We start from the raw sequence: 21,525 nt of genomic DNA on the forward strand, positions 1-21,525 counted from the left end.
CAACATATATAAGTGTGTAAATGAACCCAAATAAGCTCATAACACACTTGAAACCAAGCCCTAGCAGTTGAAAAGAAGAGTGAATGGAAGAGAGAAAACACTATTCACAATTACATTCAATTAATCATATCTTGAGCTACGATACTCCGATTTGTGTGCCATTTGTGGCTACACAAAGCTCTCACCAAGCCCGTTAGTTCTACCAAACTTTTGTTCATAATTTTTCGAAACTCTCTCCCCATTCTTCAACTCTACAAATTTCAAAATTTTGGGTTTTGGTTTGAGTGAATTTTTGTGATTTTGGGTATTTAGGTACACTCTAACACTTGGTTTCTATTGGGTTTTGTCCTAATCAAATGTACGTAAGGTAAGCTTGCTCTTATCTCTTGTGAAATTGTGTATTTAGGAACCCTAGGTATTGATTTGTGGTAAATTAATATGTATAGCTTCGAAAATTTGATTGTTGACGCTTGTTGGAGTTGAGTTAATGGATTGTTGATGACTTGAGGCTTGATTGGACTCAATTTGGTGTTTTGTGCATGGAGGATAATCGGCCATGATATAGTTTCAATTTTTTCTGTGTAATATGTAATATTTCTGGCCACTTACGCTAGTGGACTTTAGGATAAGATTGAATTGATTGTTGGAAATTGTTGAATTGATAATGTATAATGGCATTGATGATTATGATAAATTATGAGGTTGAATTTTGATGTTGTTGTTGATTATTGAGATTGAAGTGAATAATGAGAATTTTGAGCAGTGATAATGAATTGGATGCTTGTTGATGTTGATGAATGTTAAGGATGGTGAATTGATGTTTTGTTAATTATTGAGAAGTCGAGATGTGTAAGTAGAAATTTTTGGATGAAAATGATGGAAATGTGTATTGGTAGGTTATGGAATGAGTTGGATGATATATGAGTATAAGTTAGGTATATTGAAACTGTTTTGGTTGTAGGATAATTGGTATTGATTGGAAATTTTGGAAGTTTGAGAACCTACTTAACTTTTGATAAAAATCTATTTTTGGTGAACTTTGGTGGATCATAACTTGAGCCTCTGTTTTTGAAATTAATTGAAAATTGCTTTAAATTAAAGACGATTCAAAGAGCTTTAAAACGATATAAAGTTTGTGGAAAATGAATTTTTGTAAAGGAAGTTATGAACGTTTAAAATTTGGTGTTTAAAACTGGAATTCTGCAACTTTGAAAATTTTCTAAGTCTGCTGAGGGTTGCATACGTGACACAGTGTACATGACGCAAGCATTCTATTCGGGTTGGACATCTCACGTATGCGGGCATTGCATGCGTACGTGGACTACCGAAATTTTGACCCTTGCGTACGCGAACACTTAATACGCGACGCGAGCATCCCATTCGGCTTGGGACACTCACGTACGCGAGCAGGGTGGTGCGTACGAGACCACCCACTTTTACCCGTGTGCGTACGCACGGCAGGGGTGTGCGTACACACAACCCCTGTTTTGCTGAAAAATGATTTTTCTTCATTTTTAAGGGTTGTCTAGCTTTCTAAACTTCTTTAAGTTGTTGTTTAAGAATACTATCTAGTAATTAGGTCCTAATATTACTAAGGATGAATTAGTGACTTAATTTAGTGAATTTCTGTTTGAATTTAGAAGATGGTGACTTAGGTTTCTTGGGGACCGAGGATGGATTAGTTTAGTGAAATAGTTGAGTACTGTAATAATGATTAATGTGATGAGTTGTGGAATTACAGACTGATGATGTTTGAGACGAGTCTGGGACTCGGTAATAAATGATGAACTTACTTGAATCTGTTTTTGAATAATATTGATGTGATGTAGGTATAAAGCCAGTGTTTTGTCTCGCTTATGCTGAGTTGTAGGTGTAGTAGAACATGGGGTTCGCCCTGCTACGCTAAGGTGTGAGGGCTATGATAGAAGTCTCACTCACATACTTTCAGTTATAAGAGTGGCCGAGCACTATATCTCAGAATAAGACTGGACACGCTGACACGTAATGATATTTAGGTATGTACAGACGTGTCCGATAAAAAAAAATTTATTCTTTACTGAGACATGATTTAGACACAGCAGACACGCATATCAGACAAATATCGATGAGTATCGTGTCTGAAATGTGTCACGCAGACACGGCAATTTATATCCCAACACAAAATGTTAACATTAATCTCCCCAGTACTAAAATTTAGTTAATTTGGTTCTCTTTTTTAAAATTTGTTGTCATTGACCGCTAATAAAATCAGGTGAAATGACTAAAACATAATAATAAAATAATATAGCAGGGGTTTAAAGTTTTGTTAATAGAGAGGTTATAGATAAATATAACTATAGAAAGCACTATCTTGGCTAACAATTAAAAATAGGGTTGATAAAAACGTGCATTATATTTCAGTGGTTTAAACAATTGTATATTATCTTAATACTAAAAATAAATAGAAACATTGCCTTAACAAGCACGGCCTTTATTAGAAGGGGCAAATTATTTTTTCACTAAAGCATAATTTTAGGTATTTCTCAATTCTATATATAGAAATATCGTGTCATTTTAGAAGGGTAATGTCGGTTCAAGCAACATTGATCTATAAGAAGATAAAAATACAACTCTACACTTGACAGTTGACTCTTCTAGTCCGGTTATGTATATATATCCTTTCCCAGAATACGCCCCACCTTTTACATTGGAGGCTAGAAAACGCCACCACCATGTAAAACACGCAACATGCACACGGAATCTTCATGCAGTGGCACCAACTAATGACACAAAATTGGAGATCTATCAAGCTATCATATCTTGCCAGACAAGAAGAAACAACTTCAAAGAAACCTTAAAACTTGAAGTTGAAACACCAAAGCCATGGAATTGGATCTAATACTCAAGGGTATGCTTGGTTGCGGGGACATACAAAAATGTGGTAGAAATTTTATGGACGAGTTTGATATGTAAAAAATTTCCCCATAAAACTCATTCTTAACAAGCTTCACCCCTTTTCTAGCACCAAACCAAAGTACCACACAATACCATTAAATCTGATGACCTGGTACAGATGCTAAATGAAATGAAGATTGTCACCCATTTGAGGCATTCTTCAGCTGTGTGATTATTCGGAATGTCTGATCTGATCGATTTGATCAGCCATAGACTGCTGTAGGCACCTACATTCTGGTAGGGGGTACATGTAGATTGAAGTTTTTCTGTTAATTTTTCTAACTCTGGGTACCATGATTCCTTTACGATCACTCTCGCTGAGCATATCTTCCATCTCTTCCTTTAAAGTTCTCCAACTGCATCACCAATTCAGATATTTCCTATTAGTTCGTCTCTTTGAAATTGAAGCACCAACCCCATACATACGATGCAAACAGGAATAGCTAATAGCTACAGTCACAATTCACGAACCTCTTAGCAGTATCATTCAAGCCAAACAAAAATCATTACCATAAGATACTCCCTCCACCCAACAATACAAGTCATTTTTTATCTAAAATTGATCAACAATACAAGTCTTTTGATTAGTAAAAGAATGTTTTAATATCGTCATTCGTCTTTTATGGTTATTAATTATTTTACACCTAATATGAGCCGTCAGCATATAATCTAAAGTGACAGAATGTTAATATAGGCTAAATACTTCAAATATTGTTTCAGTCAGTAATTTCTTAATCTGATATCCTTGTGCTCAGTAGTAACTTATATTCCATGTATGGTGAAAAACTGAACTGGATTCAAAAGGTGCATATATGATTATATTGAACCACACGACAAAAGCTTGTAGGCCTGAAGTTAAACCGCAGTAACACACCAATAACATCTCCAAACTCTGCATCCCCTTTCCATAACAAATGACTTTATCACACATTTTTCATTTCTACCAGAAAAGGGCGGAAAAAAAGGGTTTTGATCATCGTATACAGTTATAGCTCTGTCACATTAGTCTCAAGTGTCAACTTACTAGTATTGCCCTGGCCATAAATATATCTCACAGAACAGGATGTATTTTATGAACAGGACAAGTATACTTTTTGTCCTTGAAGTTTGCTAAAAATTTCAAAAACACCCAAGTTTTATGTTGTTCCAATTTTGTCCTAGAATTTTTCGATTGCATCAAATGTATCCTTGATAGCTAAATTTTCAAGAAGTTTAAAACTAATTTAACAATAACACTTGACAACTAGGAGCTGGTTGTTTGTGTTGAAGGTTGTCATTGTGTTGTTGCTGAATTGGTCATAAATTTCTTGAAAAATTAGCTTTCAAAGATACATTTGATGCAAATCAAAACTTCTGGTACAAAATTGAAACAAAATAAAACTTACGGGTATTTTTAAAACTTTTAGACAAACTTTAGGGACAAAAAATATATTTTACCCTTTATGAAATATATTCGTGGCCAGGCACTACTAGTAAGCTGACACTTGACGCTAATGTGACAGTTATATATATATTACTTACCTATCAGAGAACGTAAATACAACAGGGAACAAATTCTTAAATATTCTCAAAATGGTTTCAAATATTTTAGGTAGAGTGCAGAATGAATATAAATGAGAAGGGTAGAGGGACACGATCACAGAAACATACCTAATATCCACATCATCCAAAAGAAGAACAAGCTTGCGCTTGTCGGGGTTAATGGTCTTGGAATGCCCATCATAGATGAATCTTCTATGGCCCATCAGAAAATGAGGGAAATTACCGCCTTGAGTTGTGACAAAAACCTCACTAAACAAGCAAACTGTGTAGTCAAGTGCAGCCAGCTGAGAGGAATAGCCCTAAAGAAGGATGATGATATTAAGTAGAAGGAGTTACTTATAGCATACAAACAACAGAAGTGTATACGAGTGAAAAATGAAATCAAAATTGTGCATGATGAGGAATGAAGAGAATACCACAATTACAGCCAATTATATCCTTGATTTCGATACTTAAAAAATAGAACTAAAAAAAGGAGTGCTACAATTGCAGTATAATACAGATAGATGGAGTTTTATTTCCTATGTACAACTCAATTATCAAACACAATGGAAAACCAAAAAGACAAAGAAAAAAGTTAATAAAAAAACTTTACATAGTTATTTTGATGCATTAATATCTCATATTCTGGAAGGTACAGTTTTGATGACTTCTTACATAGTTATTTTATGGCTGTAAGGATAAAATATAAATGCTTCCTACAGCAAAAACAAATTGAAGCTGCTGAACAACTGCAAATAGGATGGCTCTATTGCACAAACAAGTTAACAAGTGTTTTTAGTGTATTAATTTTCAATGAAAGCATTTGTGGGTGTGCGCGTGTGTAGTATATATACATGCTTTAGAAACTTATGATTATAAGTTCTTTCGAACTAAAAGTAAGTTACATTAAACAAAATCTGGTGTTCTGTAATCATCTAGTTATAACTTTTAATATAATTGGGAATGCATGGGATCTTTTACCATAAAAGGAGCAAGCTCATCTGATGTTGCAAGGGATTCCTTTGTATACAGATTGGGAAACATCGTTTTCAAAGGAGTCAAATATCTCTCGGCATGATATATTTTCCCAGAAGCCAAATATATTGACGTATTGTTGTCAAATCCCATGCCACGGAGCATCATTCCAACCTACATTTTTCAGGAAAGCAATGCACAGTTAAAGTGAGTCAATCTTCTGTGTAGTATTGCCCATCAAAAACTCATAAGAGAAAAAATAATGACGGTATCTCGTTTAGAAGTAAATATTTAGCACACGGAACTAGCAAGATAATAAATTAGGAAAGTAAAAACGAATTTTGAGATCTGAGAAGCACTACGAAATAAATAATAAGTACCTCTAAAGGAGTAAGTGGGCATTTTCCTTCGACACGATTAAGGTTAGGTAAAATGATGCGATCTTTCCTTTTAAACTTCCCCCTCCATCCTTTTTCTCGAGCTGATTCCATTTCCAATTTCTCTGCCTTTCCTCCATCATATATACAACAAGAGAATGCTATCATGTCCTGCATGTTGAGAGGATAGTCAATCATTACATAAAGCTGATTATATCCAATACTACTCATAGTGAAACATAAAATGACGCCAATTTCTAGTTCTCAATATGATAGAATGAACATCAGTACCTCCTCAAAGCGAAGATGCACAGCAATATATTTTCCATCTGACCTTGAGCTCTTTTCAATCATTCGGTTAACCAGCTTCTTAGCCAGCATTGATATTGAAGAAGAGAACCTCAATGCTTTGTAATTAGTAAGACATCTTAGATATTGAATATGTGGGGGGACACTCATTTCCAAACGGTTGGCAAATGGAGCTATTCGGACAACCCTATATCAAGTTACCAAGCCAAACATAAATTTCACCAGATAAAAGCTGATTTGAAGCTTGCAAAACTTCCCATTTTGAACATATTAAAATGAAGAATATGAAACAAGAAAAAATGGCTCCATGCCTACCCTTCACTTTGCAAGATTGGATAAACAACTCCCAGGTAATAACTGACAGGAGCCCAAGCTCGAACTCTGATGTTAGTAATATTACTGATATTGTAGTTATGCTTCTCCATTAGTGCCTCGGGAAGTTCTTTAACGACCTTCACATAACCATCAAGCGTGGATATAAAATGATCTTCATTGTATATATCCCCAAATTCACTGTAAAAGAAATAGTATTAGTTTAAGCAGAATGCGACTGGATAAAAAAGAAATGAAGAAATTGAAGAAGCATCATAATGCTTACTGATATATTAGATTCTTAATTATTAATTATCTATGTGGACTGTTTTATAAGGAAAGAGCACAAACCCAAATGGGTCTACTTTCCATCAGTCTTAGTTGATAACAAAATTTAGTCAAGTAAAGCTAGAGAAACCAAAAAGTCAAGGGTGCCCATTCATTTGGATCAACAAATAAGATTGCAGGAGGATCTGCTTCTAATCTTAGGTGTTTGCCTAACTGGTTCATGGTTTGTAGCATAAAAAACAACGGAAACGTGATGCTGTTCTGGGGAGCAATGAAATTTGACAAACACATTGAAAATTTCTCGTGGAAAATATGGTTAAGACCTATCCTTCAAGTTTTAAAGATAAAATATTAAGAAAATTGGAAGAAAATTGGTCGCCTTGGATCTTTCCACACATTGTGGAACTCAAAGTGCGGAATAACTAGTATTGCATTCAACAACCCAGCCACGGCCACAGCATTGCAAATCTGCAAAGGAACAATTTAAGAAGCACAAGGGTGAAAAAATAGTTTATGTCTTGAAAAAAAGAAAACTTCTGAAAGTCACAACAGAAGAAAAAAAAAATTATCATACCGCAGAGCGTTGCTGGTTAAGACCACCATTGGCCTCCACAATTAAAAATCCGTTCAGGCCAGGAGATGCTGAAATTTTGGGGAAGCATTGTTAAAATTGAAGTTTAGCTTATGTTTATGGAAAATTTCACATTAGTAGCATTTAATGTGGTCCAGCAACAGAAATGTCTATTGTTTAACAAAGTAAATTACTTAAGCAGGCAAGGGAAATAGCTCAAATAACCTAAAACAATTGAATCCATTTCAATGGGGTACCAATACCATGTAATATAAAGTGCATACCAAATTGCTCATGATGCAAAGCACTCAAATTTGGACATGCTTTATGCTCTCTCAACTTCCTTTTGTACTTCCACACAGAAGACAACTACAAAATAAAGAGAGAAAAAATTGAAAATCAGTGCCCTACGTGGAAGAGAATGAACTTTTCTATAAAAAGCATCAAAACGTAGTTAATAATCAACATCAACATGAATTTAATTATACAGAAGCGAAAGAAAAATCATGTGGCACCCAAGATAAACGTGATATTCTTTACTACAACAAGAGAAACAGGTTCCAATTCCATAATTATTCCATGTAGAATTTCAGGGTATTGGCTTCCAAGGAAAATGCTAAACAAGAGAAACAGGTTCCTATTCCATAATTATTCAATGCATGACTTTACCAAATTAACTTTGGCAACTTGACCTAGAAAACAACGTAGCTGATTAAATTTAATAATAACAAAGAACCAAAAATAAAATATGAAAAGAACCTCCTTAAACCTAATATAGTTCCCTTCGTCATCTTTAGTTTCATCACATAGCCAATATTTCAATTCCTTTTCAAACACATTGTCGTATTCTAAAATAGTAAAATACAAACACCAAACTGAAATTGACATTAACTAATTCTCACGTCGTTTTCTTGAACACAAAAAACTCAAACTAGCTATAAAGCGAATTCTCAGAAAACCCACACATATTCTATACTCTTGGGTAATCGCAATGAGAAATTCAACAACGAGATCAGAGAGAGAGAGAGAGAGAATATTTATTGCAAAAGAAAACGTACCACAATGGCGGAAGAATTATCAGACTCCATCGCCGGCCATAGGTGCCGGAAGACCTCGTGACTCCGGTAAACGGAGCCGGGAAGGGGAGGGCCACCGATGAAGGCGGAGAAAGGACCGACGCACATGAGGAGGCCAGAAATGTAGAGGAGAGGCAGCAGGAAGAAGTATCGGAGGCTCCGGCGGGTCATGATGCCGGCCGCCAGCGTTCCTAAGCTCCGATTCGATATTGATTTCACCGGCCGGAGCCGACGCCTGCAGTGGGATATGCCGGAGTGACGCCGCGGCGAGGGTGGTGGGCTCGGAGAGCTACAACTCCCGCCTCCTCCTCCGCCGCCTCCAGTGGCGGAAGCGCCGTCAGTGTCGTGTCCATTCCCGCCGTGGGAGTGCGTCTTGGACTTCATTTTAACATGGATCAAACTGGTACCGTGAAAAGTGTGAATGGAGGTCTTTGCATTTGTTAGAGAGAGATGAAGAAGAAGAAGAAGAAGAAGAAGGGTTTTTGTGGTGAAGTTGTTTGTTGTGTTGATGAATGATGGTGTAGAGGGAGGAGGGGGCAGAGAGCAGAGACAACATGAAAGGGACAGTTGGTAGAGAAGGAAAATTAAAGTGGCGAGAGTATTATAGATTTATAGTGTGTGTAGTGTTGTAGTGTGTAGAAGGAACTAAGAGGTAAGAACTACTATGGTTAATGGTTATGGGGGACTTCTATGTATGTTAGTGGAATTGACAGCTGCTACTTGGTACTAGTGCTACTATAGTGTGCCATTGTCGGAGGAATAGGAGCTGGTTGTTTTGTAATGTAATTCAAAATATTACTCACCTTAAAATCATTTTACTAAAATTAATTATCATATATTTGGATATAAATATATATATTATTTAATTTATTTTAAATATATATTTTAAATTTTTATATATATTTTATACTAATAACTAATTTTAATACACACGTATTATAATTATATATTTGATATCTATATTTAGAACCTAATAAATTTTAAATCAAAGCGAGAAGATTATATCTATAATTTATATTGCGATATTTTTTAAATGTGTTTCTAAAAGATTTTATTAATCAAATAGGTCTTTTAAATATAACAAATTAATTATATGTGTTCTTTTGTTACTATATTAATAATTTTAGTCAATGACTGCTAATGTGAAATGTTATTTGATAGCATATGTGTTAGTCGAAAAAATATATAAGTCTTGAGACATCGAGATCAAAGTTTGATAAATATTTTTCGAAGGACATAGCACACATTGAAAAGGGATTTATTGAAGAGAGAGGTAAGATTGATCGATAAATCTTATCGAAGATTAGTAATAAGTAAAAATAATTGATGGCAGTTACTCACGTCATACAAGGAGCAGGAACAATTACTCAAAGATTAATGCACGTGGAAGTTGTATTTGAATTTGATTGGTCGAAAACTCTTATAAATAGATGAAGACTAGAAGAAACAAAAGTTGGAATCTCATATCAGAAAATACTCTCACACACTTATATCCCCAACGAATTCCTGAGTCTGCGAAGAGCTTTCTTTTTTGTAGGGTGATGAGTGAATATTTTATACACTTTTTTACATCAATTTCTTAGTGTTTTCAGTTTGTTTTGTTGAGTTTTAAAAGGTTTTAATACAAAATTTACTTCTTTAGATATTACTTTGAGCTTTTCTGTTTTTCTATGATTTTAGGTGAATTTTGGGTGAATTTGGGGAAGTTCTGGCAAAGTCTGATTCAAAGGCAAGAAAAGCAGGGCAGATGTTGTCAGATTCTGACCTCTATGCATTCAAATGAGCGTTTCTGGAGCTACATAGGTCCAAATGATGCGCTCACAACGGTGTTGAAAATCTAACTTCCAGGGCTTTCCAGCAATATATAATGGTTTATGCTTTTCTTCAGATTGGACAGCCCAAAATGCGTGTTGAATGCCCAAACTACTCCCTATGGGGCGTTCAACGCCCCAAGAGGACCAAGGCTGGCGTTAAATGTCCAAACTTGGCGTTCAACGCCACAAAGGGAGCAAAGAAGCAGCAATCTTACCGCCCACTTCTTCACGTTTGACACTAAGCTTTACTCAAATCCTCACCAAGTAGGCCCAGAGGTGGATTACGCACATTTAGCTTAGTTCATTTCAATTTTGTAATTTTCGAATTTCTATTAATGTCTCTTTAGGTTTAGGTTAGTATAAATAGAAAGGAGGTCACCGGTGTTTAGGATATCTTTTTACCACTTTTCAATATTTCAGCTATTTCTCTGTATAGTATGAGCAACTAAAACTCCTGGTTAAAGTTAGGATCTCTACTGATTCCTATGAATTAATACAAGTACTTTTCTATTTCAATCGATGTGTGATTCTATTCCATGATGCAATGTCGTTCTTCATCCTTATGAATCTCGATTCTACATGAGTTCTTACGAGTCCTGACCCAGATTGTATTGAGCTACAACTTGAGAATGCATCACGGGTTCCAACAAATTTCCTTTTCATTTTTTCAAAAATTTCTTATATTTAAATTCAAAAATTTTAGGTTTGGTGTCCAATCAATGTTTTCCATTTTTCGAATTTCTTGGATCAATTCTTATATTTATATTTTAATAAAATTTCCATCCTTATTATTGTTACTTTAATTTATTGCACAATTCGGTGGAGTACCTCATTGGAAAATTTAAATATGAATCCATTTGAGAATACACAACTAAGAAAAACTCTAGGGTCATATAAAGCCCTCATTCCTGACTCTATGAAAGAAGCATCTGTACAACCCCTATTAGGGCAGCAAATTTTGAGCTCAATCCATAACTCATCACTCTAGTGCAGCAAAACTACCAGTCCCACGGATTCCCACAAGAGGAGCCCACATAATTCCTGGCAGACGTCCTACGAATTTCTGACACTGTGCATTCTGAAGGAGTGGACCAGGATGTACTACCGGCTGCTGCTCTTCCCGTTTGCTGTACAGGATCAAGCTAGAAAGTGGTTGGATACTCAACCCAGTTCAAGTTTGAACACCTGGAATAAGCTAGTGGATAAATTTCTGAGCCAATACTTTCCCCTTAAGAAGTTAACCCAGCAAAGACTGGACATCCAGGGTTTCAAGCAAGAAGAGAGTGAGTCTCTTTATGACGCTTGGGGAAGGTACAGAACGATACAACGGAAGTGTCCTTTGGAAATGTTTTCCGAATGGGTCAAGCTAGACATCTTCTATTACGGACTTATTGATACAGCTAAAATGTCTTTAGATCATTCGGCAGGTGGTTCAATCCAAATGAGAAAGACTATTAAGGAAGCTTAAGAACTTAATGAGACAGTCGCTATCAACCAGCACCTATACTCATCTAGTGAGACTTCAATGCACAGAGAGGTCAGAGCAGCGTACACTAACTGAGACCCTCCAAAACAGAGTGAATTGGTAACTCAGCAGCTACACTCTCTCACATAACAATTATTAAGTTTGCAAGAGATGCTGCGAGAAATTCGTGCCTCTTATAAGAATATAGAGGCACAATTGTACCAGGATGAACAACACTTATCTAAATAGATAAGAGAAGAGTGCTGAGCTATCTAATTGAGGAGTGACAGGTGATAAACTCCATTTTTAGGGTTTATCTTGTATGGAATTTGGAGATTTTATCAATATTCTTTCACACTTATTCATACAAAATGCATGGTATTGTGTCTCCTTTCTAATTTTGCTTCATGGTTGAAAACATGCTTCTTTATCCTCAATTATGCCATATTTTAATCCTCTTCTATTACCATTCGATGTCGTGATATGTTTTTTAAGTGATTTAAGAGTTTATAGGGCAAGAATGGCCTAGAAGAGAGGAAGGAAGAATGCATAAATGAAAGGAACATGAAAAATGGAGCTTTGGAGCATTGACAGCTACGCGCACGCGTGGGTGCAGGTTGTTGGGACTGGTGCGCATTAGTTGGCGCATTCGTGTGGCTGAGCAAAAATGCCATAGACGCGTACGCGTGCCTTGCACGTACGCGTGGATCGCAAAATTCAATGGATGCGCACGCGTGGCGCTCGGCACGTGACATTTTTAGTGAAATCCTGGCTGGCGATTTCACAGGAGCTCCAGGCCCAATCTGAGCTGAATTTGGGAGGCAAAAGAGCCAAGAGGGCCAAGGGAATAAGGGGGATTCGCACATTAGAGATTTTTAGCTAGTTTTGGAGTTTATGTTTCTAGAGAGAGAAACTCTCACTTCTCTCTAGATTTTGGCTTTCTCAATTTCAATTTCTCTTGGATCCTTTGATTAGATCTAAGTTTACATTGCTTTAATTTGTAGACCTTATTCTCCTACTTTTGTTCTAGTGTTCTTGTTACTCTAGTTATTGTAGATCTTAGATTTGGATCTTGTGTACTTTGAATTCTATTAATGCATTGAGGTATTTAATGTTCGTTGTTGTTAATTGCCTTATTGTTGTTAATTGTTTTTAGTAGATAACTTTGATTTAAATTTTCTTCTCAATTTAAAAATGTCTTTCATTCTTGTTCACCAAGTGTTTGAGAAAATGTTAACTATAGTTATGGAGTAGACTTTTCACTCTTGGCTTGGGGGTTGAGTTATTGGCGATACTTGAATTGTCACTGTCCCTTCTTGATTCATAATTAGAAATTGCTAATTGATTTGCATGCCACTAAAGCTAGTCTTTCATTAGGATTTGACAAGGACTTGTGGACTCAAATTGATTATTTCGACTTGACTTTCCTTCATAGTTAGAGGTTGACTAAGTGGAGCAATAACCAATTATTGTCACAATTGATGGAGACTATGATGATAGGACTTCCAATTCTCACCCCTAGCCAAGGCTTTTACATTGATTGATTATCATTCATCTTTATTAGCTTAATTTCTTAGTTCTCTTATTTCATGTGTTGCGTGCTCATTGCTTTAATTCATGTCCATTTACTTTTCTTGTACTCAACTCCAAAACACCAAGAGCACTCCTAACCAATGATGTGCATCTTAGGGCAACTCCTAGGGAGAACGACTCGGGATTCTACTCCCGGTTATTGATTTTGAATTGTGGTGACACATTTTCTAAATTTGGTGTGGAATTGCTTGTTGGTTTAGAATATACTCACGACAGACTTAATTGGTAAATTCTAGACTGGCACTCAATTTCTTCGCATCAAATTTTGGCGCCGTCGCCGACTTGCCGAGGAATTGCAATTGTATGCCTTACTATTGGTTATTGTACATATGTTGATATTGTATATATCTTGATTTTTGGTTGTTTTGCTAGTTTTAGGATCTAGTTTTCCTTGTTTCTTGTCAGTTTTTATTTTCATTTTTGTCCATTCACTATGAATTCTCACCCTTTTGGCTATGAGTTCGGTTTAAATTATGTTATAGAAAATGTGAATATCAATAACAACATGCATCAAGGATGGAACAATCAAAGATGGGAGGAGCCTCAAGGAATTGATCATTCCTCTTGGCAACAACCTCCGGTTACTTATAGGTATAATTCCCATCCTAATGCATGTCAATTCAATGGCTATGGTGAATTTCGTTGTGACAATCAACAACTACCACCGTGTGCCTATGAACCTCATATTCAACATAACCCTCAACCATATTCACAAGCTCTTTTTTACCAAATACCTTCCTATGATCCATATCCATCATACCACCAACCCCTCAACCACATCCTTGTGATCATTATGAGCGAAAACCTATAGAACCACCTACATTCCAACTCAATTACCACTAAGAACCACCTCAATACACACAATCTTCATACCCTTACCAAGAAGAACCACCTTCCTATTATGAACCCTTTCTCTAAAATAATGAACCCCCCTATCCACCCCAAATCCCAATAGATATTTCTCTCACTATGCTACTTCAAGGGCAAGAGGATATGCAAAGGAATGCACTAGAATTTGTGATTATCTTGACCAAGATAGTACACACTTTGGCCTCCCAATACTCATGCACTCAAAGTACTTCCATGGCCACATGCGAAGGATCAAAAGAAGAGCATAGCATGAAGAAGATATTGGAAAATCTGGTGGAGAATGAGGAGTTAGATTTTGTATTAGAGCAATTGGAGGAAGCCATGATTGTTGAAGAAGAGGAAGAAGTGGTCGAAGATTTAGGAGATACGGAACCATCATGGGAGTCTCAAAAACTTCTAAGATATATCAAGGTTGAAGATCTTGAAGAGGTTGATCAAGAGATGGATTCAATCATCAATGAATTCCTATCTATATGAAATCCCCTCCCATGGGACATGAAATTGAAATTATTGAAGACAACTCCACACCAAGTGACATTGGCGACCTTGTTGAAGATTCTTCCAATGAATGTGAAGTCGATGTTGAAGTGGACTTTACACAGCCTCCCATATTTGATTTGTTTGATGATGAGGAGGAGTTGGAAAAAGTTAACAAGCAAGGAGAAATTGAAGAAAGTTGTCAAGAGGTGGAGGTAATCAAGGAAGAACACAAGGGAGTGAACTTGCAAGACTAATGGAAATACTTCTCCCCAAACCATCACCATCCATTCTTTCATTCAAGTGGGTAAATCTCTCATCCTTAAGTTTTTACGATTCCACTTGAATATGGTTTGCTTGAGACGGATGGTCAACTTAGAGCTGTTTGTGGCTTTAAGAGCAAAAGGGATATGGTTAGTGGTTGGAAACATCACTCTAGGTGCATTATGGTTGCATGTTCAAGGGAGTGGAGCTTGCACGTTCATTAAAAACACCTCCCCCTAAGCTGCCATCATCCTTCACAACATTCAAGTGGGTAAAATTCATATCCCTTAGCTTTCTAATTCCACTTGAATACGGGCTACTGGAGACGGATGGTCAACTTAGAGCTCTTTGTGGCATTAAGAGTAAGAAGAAGATGGTCAGTGGTAAGATCTGTCCTGCAAGGTTCATTATGGTTGGAAGCTCAAAATTTAAACGCAAAGGTTGGTATAGAGTTTAATTGAATGAGTCTAGGAAATTGTTTATATGCTTCAGTGAGAATTCTAAAGCTGAACCACCCGGATGGAATCATGATAATCAACTTGAAGACGGGTACAGAAATAAGATTTGGGATCCCGGAGGATATTGAATTTGCAAACATTGGTGGAGATTCCTGGATCAGTATAAGCATAAGCCACCCTGACAGGGAGCTCGCCAAATGTCAAACTTAGGGACTTTAACTAAAAGTGTTAGGTGGGAGACAACCCACCATGTTATGATCGTTCTCTTTTTAGTTTTAATTTTAGTCTATTTTTAAATTTTTATTGAACCTGCAAATTTTGCATGACATTCATTGCATTTTGCATTCTGCATACTGCATAAAAAAAACACGCACGCTGACGCGTCCACGTCACTAGTCTGTTGGGAAGAAAAGAATTGAACAGAGAGTCCCGCGAGAGCGTGGCTGGAGGCGCGCCATTAGCATAATTTGACCCCACGCGACCGCGTCGCTCATGCGACCGCGTCATGTGGAACTTTGGCCTCCCACGCGACCGCGTCACCCACGCGGCCGCGTGCCATGAAAAACGACGTCAAAAAGGTGCATGGTCGAAAGTTGTGCTGGAATTGGGCTGGACTCGTGCTAGAAGCCCATACCCTCCCACGCGAACGCGTGCCCCACGCGGCCGCGTCGTCTTTTAAAAATGGCCATCCACGCGATCGCGTCACCCACACGACCGCGTCACCCAGATTTTTGGCAAAATGCAATTCAAACAGAGAGTTGTGCAAGCGCGAGGCCACACTCGCGCCAGAAGCATAACATGTGTCACGCGACCGCGTGACCGACGCGACCGCGTTGATTAACTTAAAGCGCAAGTCACGCGACCACGTGCCCCATGCGTCCGCGTCGCTTGTGCCGCACAGCTTATCCTAATTTGCCAAATATCTTATCTTTTCTTCCCCAATCCTAATTTTTCCTCCCTCCTTTCTTACTTACTTCTTCTTCCCTCCTTTCCCTTCTCATTCTTCTTATCTCTTATTTTATTTTACTTAATTTATTTACATATTTCATTCATTGCATCTTCATTTTGTGCATAATTTTTATTTTCTTTTCTAAATTCATTATTTTTCCTTTGGTGTTTGATTTTCTTATTTAACTGTGCATCTTCTCTTGAACTATTTTGGGTGTTTAGTGACTTGTGTTATTCTGGTTAGGTAATATTATCAATGCCAATCTTTTTTTTCTTTGTATTACTTTTGTATTGACATGAATTTATAGTATCTCTCCTCCTCCACTCTCTTCCCCATTGTTGTACATTTTGTACCACTGACATGCCATGACTTCTATTGTTTTCTCACTTGCATGTTGTAGCTACCATATAATTGAGACCCTCATTATTTGGCATTAACCCACCCATACTTCATTTATTTTCTTATCTTTACTTCTGGGTATTACTGTTCTTCTTTTTCTCTTCTTTCAGGCTGGCCACCGAAGACGGAAAAAGGGAGAAACTTCTAAAAGGGGAGACAAACAAGTCCATCTGCACAATCCTTGAAGGAAAGCATCAGTTGGAAGAACCCGTTCACCTGCACATCTCAGCATGCACCGAGGACGGTGCAATCTTTAAGTGTGGGGAGGTCGATACCGATCTCCATGGGTTAGTCACTCTTCTATCTCAAAACCAATGGTTTATTTTTCTTGTTAGTTGTTGCATTTGCATGTTTGATTGCATATTTATTTGATTTTGTGCATTTAGTTACTACTTGGTTGAAGTAATATTTTCTTTTTCAAGAAATCTTTATAGTATTTCACTAATTTAAATTGAATTTTTTTTTTAAAATTTGTTTGAAGTTGTATTTGGAACATGGTTTTTGAGCCAAAGAACACACAACCTGTGAGACTTTGAGCTTATTTATATGGTTACATTATTTAACCATAAATATTTTATTCCTGTGTGTTCCCTTCTCTATGATTGTAATCTCTATTTTGTTCCAATCTATATGTCCATTATTTAGTATATTTACATGCTTGCATATGATTGAGGCCATTGTTTGATTTTAGTTCACTTATCCCAAATAAGCCTACCCTTTAATTCACCCTTGTCAAGCCACTTTGAGCCTTTGAATCCCCATTTGTTCTGTATTTTACCACATCACTAGCCTTAAAGCAGAAAAACAATTAAATATCCCAATTGAATCTTTAGTTAGCTTAAGATAGGGATTGTGTAACAATTAAGTGTGGGGAAACTGTGGGAACATGGGTTAATAAGGGAATGTATCATGTTTCTAAATTATTTGAATATTTGGAATTTGGGAACCTACTCATGAAAAACCAAAATAGAAAAATAATGGAGAATCCATGTGCATTGATAAGTTATGTTTGCTTTTATGATTCAATATATATATATATATAATATAATATAAATACATAAATAAATAAGGGGACAAAATTACCCCAATAATAAGTTTAGTAGAAAAATCAATGCACATGGAAGTAAAATCAAAATAAAGTTGATACATGAGTATGTGATACAAAAGTAGGAATTATGGGTAGCTAGGCATGATTTTAGAAGTTATATAGAATGTATGTGTGTTAGGTGATAGCCCAGGTTATTCAAAGATTCAATTTATAGCTCACTTAGCTATACATATACCCTCACCCTTGCCTTGGCCCCATTACAACCTTGAAAAGACCTCATGATGTTCGCATTAGTACATTAAATATTTGTTGATTGGTTAGATGAAGAACAAAGTTTTAGAAAGCATGATTAGAGAAGAGTAGAGAGATTGACCCTAGACACTTGAGAGATTTGAGCGCATATACACTACTAGTGAGGGTTCAATGCTTAATTTTATGTTCCCTGCTTTCATGAGCTATCTTCTTACAAGTTTACTTGTCTTTATTTTATATGATTTGAATTAGTGAAATCTGATTTATGTTTGTCTTGGAGAACTTATTTATTTTTAACTAAGTAGGTAGAAACATTTTTGCATGTAGTTGCATTCATATAAATAGGTTGCATTTCATACATCCTACCATTCCTCTTCATCTTTATAGTTTCTCTTGAGCTTAGCATGAGAACATGCTATTGTTTAAGTGTGGGGAGGTTGATAAACCATAATTTTATGGTTTATCTTGTGCTTAATTGAGTGGATTTTATCAACTCTTTACCTACTTATTCATACATGTTTTACAATTCCTTCCAAAAATTTGTTCTATGATTGAAAACATACTTCTTTGGCTTTTATTTTCTTTTATTTAATCCTCTCTTATTACCATTATATGCCTTAATATGTGTGTTAAGTGATTTCAGGGATTATAGGGCAAGAATGGCTTAGAGGATGGAAAGGAAGCATGCAAAAGTGGAAGGAATACAAGAAGTTGAAGAAACTGCAAAGCTGTCAGTCTGACCCTCTCGCACTAAAATGACCATAACTTGAGCTACAAAGGTCCAAATGACGCGGTTTTACTTGCGTTGGAAAGCTAACATCTGAGGCTTCGATTTGATATATAATTTGCTATAGTGGCCGTACAGATACGCGACACGAACGCGTCATCCACGCGAACGCGTCGCATCTACGAAAATCAGCGTGGCAAATTTCGCAAACAGCGAATCCTGGGCTATTTCCAGCCCAGTTTCAAGCCTAGAAAACACAGATTAAAGGCTGTAAAGTGGAGGAATGAAGGAGACACTTCAGATCATGCTTTTCAAAATTCATAATTTTAGTTTTAGATGTAGTTTTTAGAGAGAGAGGTTCTCTCCCCTCTCTTAGGATTAGGATTAGGATTTTTATTTGGATTATGAATATTTCTTCTGCATCTCAGGTTCAATATTCTTTGTATTTATTTATTTTCAATGTTTCATGTTTGGATTGAGTTTCTTATTTAAATATAATTTGAGATATTTTCAGATCTATGATTTGTTTCTTTTATTTATGATATAAATAATTTAGATTTTTCTACCTTTTGGCTTGAAGTGCAAGTTTTTTTGTTTGGTCTTTGAAAATTTTCAAAAATTTAAAGATTTTTGGTAATTTTGCATTTTTGTTCGTTTTAAGTTGTAGATAATGTTAGGAGAATTGTCAACTCTGATTTGGTGTTTCAAAAAAAAAATACTATCCACACGCAAGCGTGCTGTACGCGTACATTTTTGTTGGTTTTGTGCCAACGGCACAACTGCGATCCATGCGTACGCGTCGCCGAGCACTCGCCCCTAATTCGCGTTTGCGTCGATGATGCTTCCACGTGTTTTCCCTTTCTGTCCACCCACGCGCACGCGTGCACTACGCGGACGCGTGGATTCAAATTCACTAACCCTCTGGATGCGCAAGCCCTAGCCATCGCGTCGATCACTCTCTTTTCCCTCAACATTTCATCTCCTTCTCCTCTCCCTCCAAAACACCATTGCAACCCCCTTGAGCTCTACAACCACCACCAACCATCGTTCTGGTGGCACCAAACCGCCGCCGTCCCTCATATTCCCTTTTTCTCCTCTCTCTTCTCTTCTTCCTTTCTTCTCCCCCTCTCTCTGCCACTGTAAGCAACTGCCGCGGTTTTCTATTGCCACCGGTGAGCCGCATACACCCACCACAAACTCCTTTCTTTCCTTTTCTTGCGTCTCCCTTCCATCTCGTCTTTACAGGAGAGAAGCTCTGCTTCTCTGCTCTGTATTTCACAGAACTGTACTTCCCTGTTCTGCGTTCACTGCTCTGTGACCACCATCTCAGTGCCAGTTCCACTAGGTTGATAAATAAATTTTTGCCGGTATAGAAATTATCGAGTAATCAATCGTAGTATAGTCTAAACCGACGCAAAATCCATCATCAAACAATTCTACAATTTATAACCGAGAGTATTAGTCCCGAGTCGTTCTTCCCTAGGAATGCTACAAGGATGCATGTTATTGGTTAAGTGATCTTTTGTGGCTTGAAGAGTGTGGCATAAAAGTGCTAATAAAAGAAAACAACAATCAATCAATATTAAAAGCCTTGGCCAAGGTTGAACATTGGAAGTTCCATCACTATAACTTCCTTCAATTGTGATAACAAAGGAGTGTTGCTTCACTTAGTTAACCCCTAATTATAGAGGAAAGTCAAGTAAAAGTAACTAACTTGAGTCACAAGTCCTAGTCTTACCCTAGGGAAGTCTTGCTTTAGTGCACTCTAAGTCAATTAGCAATTCTCAATTCTTAATCAACAATTGACATCCATTATTCAAGTGTCTCCAATGACTCAACCACTAGGCCAAGTGAGGGGATGCTACTCCATATCTAAAGTTGGCATTTTCTCAAACATTTGGAGAGCAAGAATGAATGACATAGTAAAATTGAGAAGAGGTTTAGAATCAAAGTGATTCAACACAAGAGATTAACAAGAATCAACAATGAACAACAATGAAAATGAGATCTTCAATGAATTAATAGAATCCAAAAACAACAAAGTTAAATCTAAGATCTATGAGAATTGAACAATTACAAACACTAATTGAGATTAGAGAAGATGATCTACAACATGAACAAAGTAAAGTGAGAGTTGCAATAGATCTCACCAAGGAATGGTTGAAAATTGAGAAAATGAAGATGAATCCTAGAGAGAAGTTGGAGTTTCTCTCTCTACAAATGTAACTAACTAAAAATATCTAAGAAAACTTGTAAAATGAGTCTATGGATGTGAATGTGTGTTAATCCCCTTCAATCCTTGGTTCTTATCTGCAATTTGGCGCCAAAGTTGGTTGCTGAAACCTTCCAAAATCGCCAGGCACGTGTTGCAATAACAGAATCACGTGCGAACTACGACGCGTGCGCGCACGGTACGCGTGCGCGTCCCTGGTCGATTCTACAATGTGCACGTGGGCGCCTTATGCGCGTGCGCGTGCTTAGTCGATATCAATTCTTTGGCTTTTGTGCTTCTCTCCACTTGCATGCTCCCTTCCTTGCTTCCTTTGATCCATGCCTAGCCTATTTCAATCCTGTAATTACTAGCAAACACATCAAGGCATCTTATGGAATCAAGGATGAATTAAAATTATCAAATTAAAGGCTTAAAAAGCATGTTTTTACACTTAAGCACAAATACGGGAGAGATAACAAAACCATGCTAATTCATAGGCTAAATGCAAGAAAAGGTTGTCAAAATACTCTAAATTCAATACAAGATAAACCCTAAAAATGGGGTTTATCAACCTCCCCACACTTAAACCTTAGCATGTCCTCATGCTAAAATAAGAAGGAACTAAGGGGTG

The 21,525-nt window shown here is 36.9% G+C and overlaps 1 protein-coding gene across 1 annotated transcript; it reads right to left on the minus strand.

Moving 5' to 3' along the window:
- Positions 1-2,567: 2,567 nt before the first annotated feature.
- Positions 2,568-9,059, minus strand: LOC107469688 (O-fucosyltransferase 10). Its single transcript, XM_016089067.3, has 10 exons — positions 8,349-9,059; positions 7,575-7,659; positions 7,294-7,361; positions 7,099-7,187; positions 6,435-6,632; positions 6,102-6,306; positions 5,814-5,981; positions 5,440-5,607; positions 4,585-4,775; positions 2,568-3,290 (listed from the first exon to the last, which is right to left on the minus strand). The coding sequence occupies exons 1-10, from the start codon at positions 8,748-8,750 to the stop codon at positions 3,107-3,109; spliced, it is 1,758 nt and encodes a 585-aa protein (XP_015944553.1). The 5' UTR covers positions 8,751-9,059; the 3' UTR covers positions 2,568-3,106.
- Between the last annotated feature and the right edge of the window lie 12,466 nt (positions 9,060-21,525).

The sequence above is a fragment of the Arachis duranensis genome, chromosome 10 (genome assembly GCF_000817695.3).
Source record: "Arachis duranensis cultivar V14167 chromosome 10, aradu.V14167.gnm2.J7QH, whole genome shotgun sequence".
In the NCBI taxonomy this organism is placed as follows: Eukaryota; Viridiplantae; Streptophyta; class Magnoliopsida; order Fabales; family Fabaceae; genus Arachis; species Arachis duranensis.

Bases quoted from the DNA above. Each gene is read 5' to 3' on its own strand.
- LOC107469688 (XM_016089067.3), bottom strand. From the start codon at position 8,750: ATGAAGTCCAAGACGCACTCCCACGGCGGGAATGGACACGACACTGAC. The intron at 7,660-8,348 runs GTACGTTTTCTT...TTTATTTTGTAG, and splicing joins ATAATTCTTCCGCCATTGTG to TTGTCTTCTGTGTGGAAGTA. The intron at 7,188-7,293 runs GTATGATAATTT...GTTCCTTTGCAG, and splicing joins TTAACCAGCAACGCTCTGCG to ATTTGCAATGCTGTGGCCGT.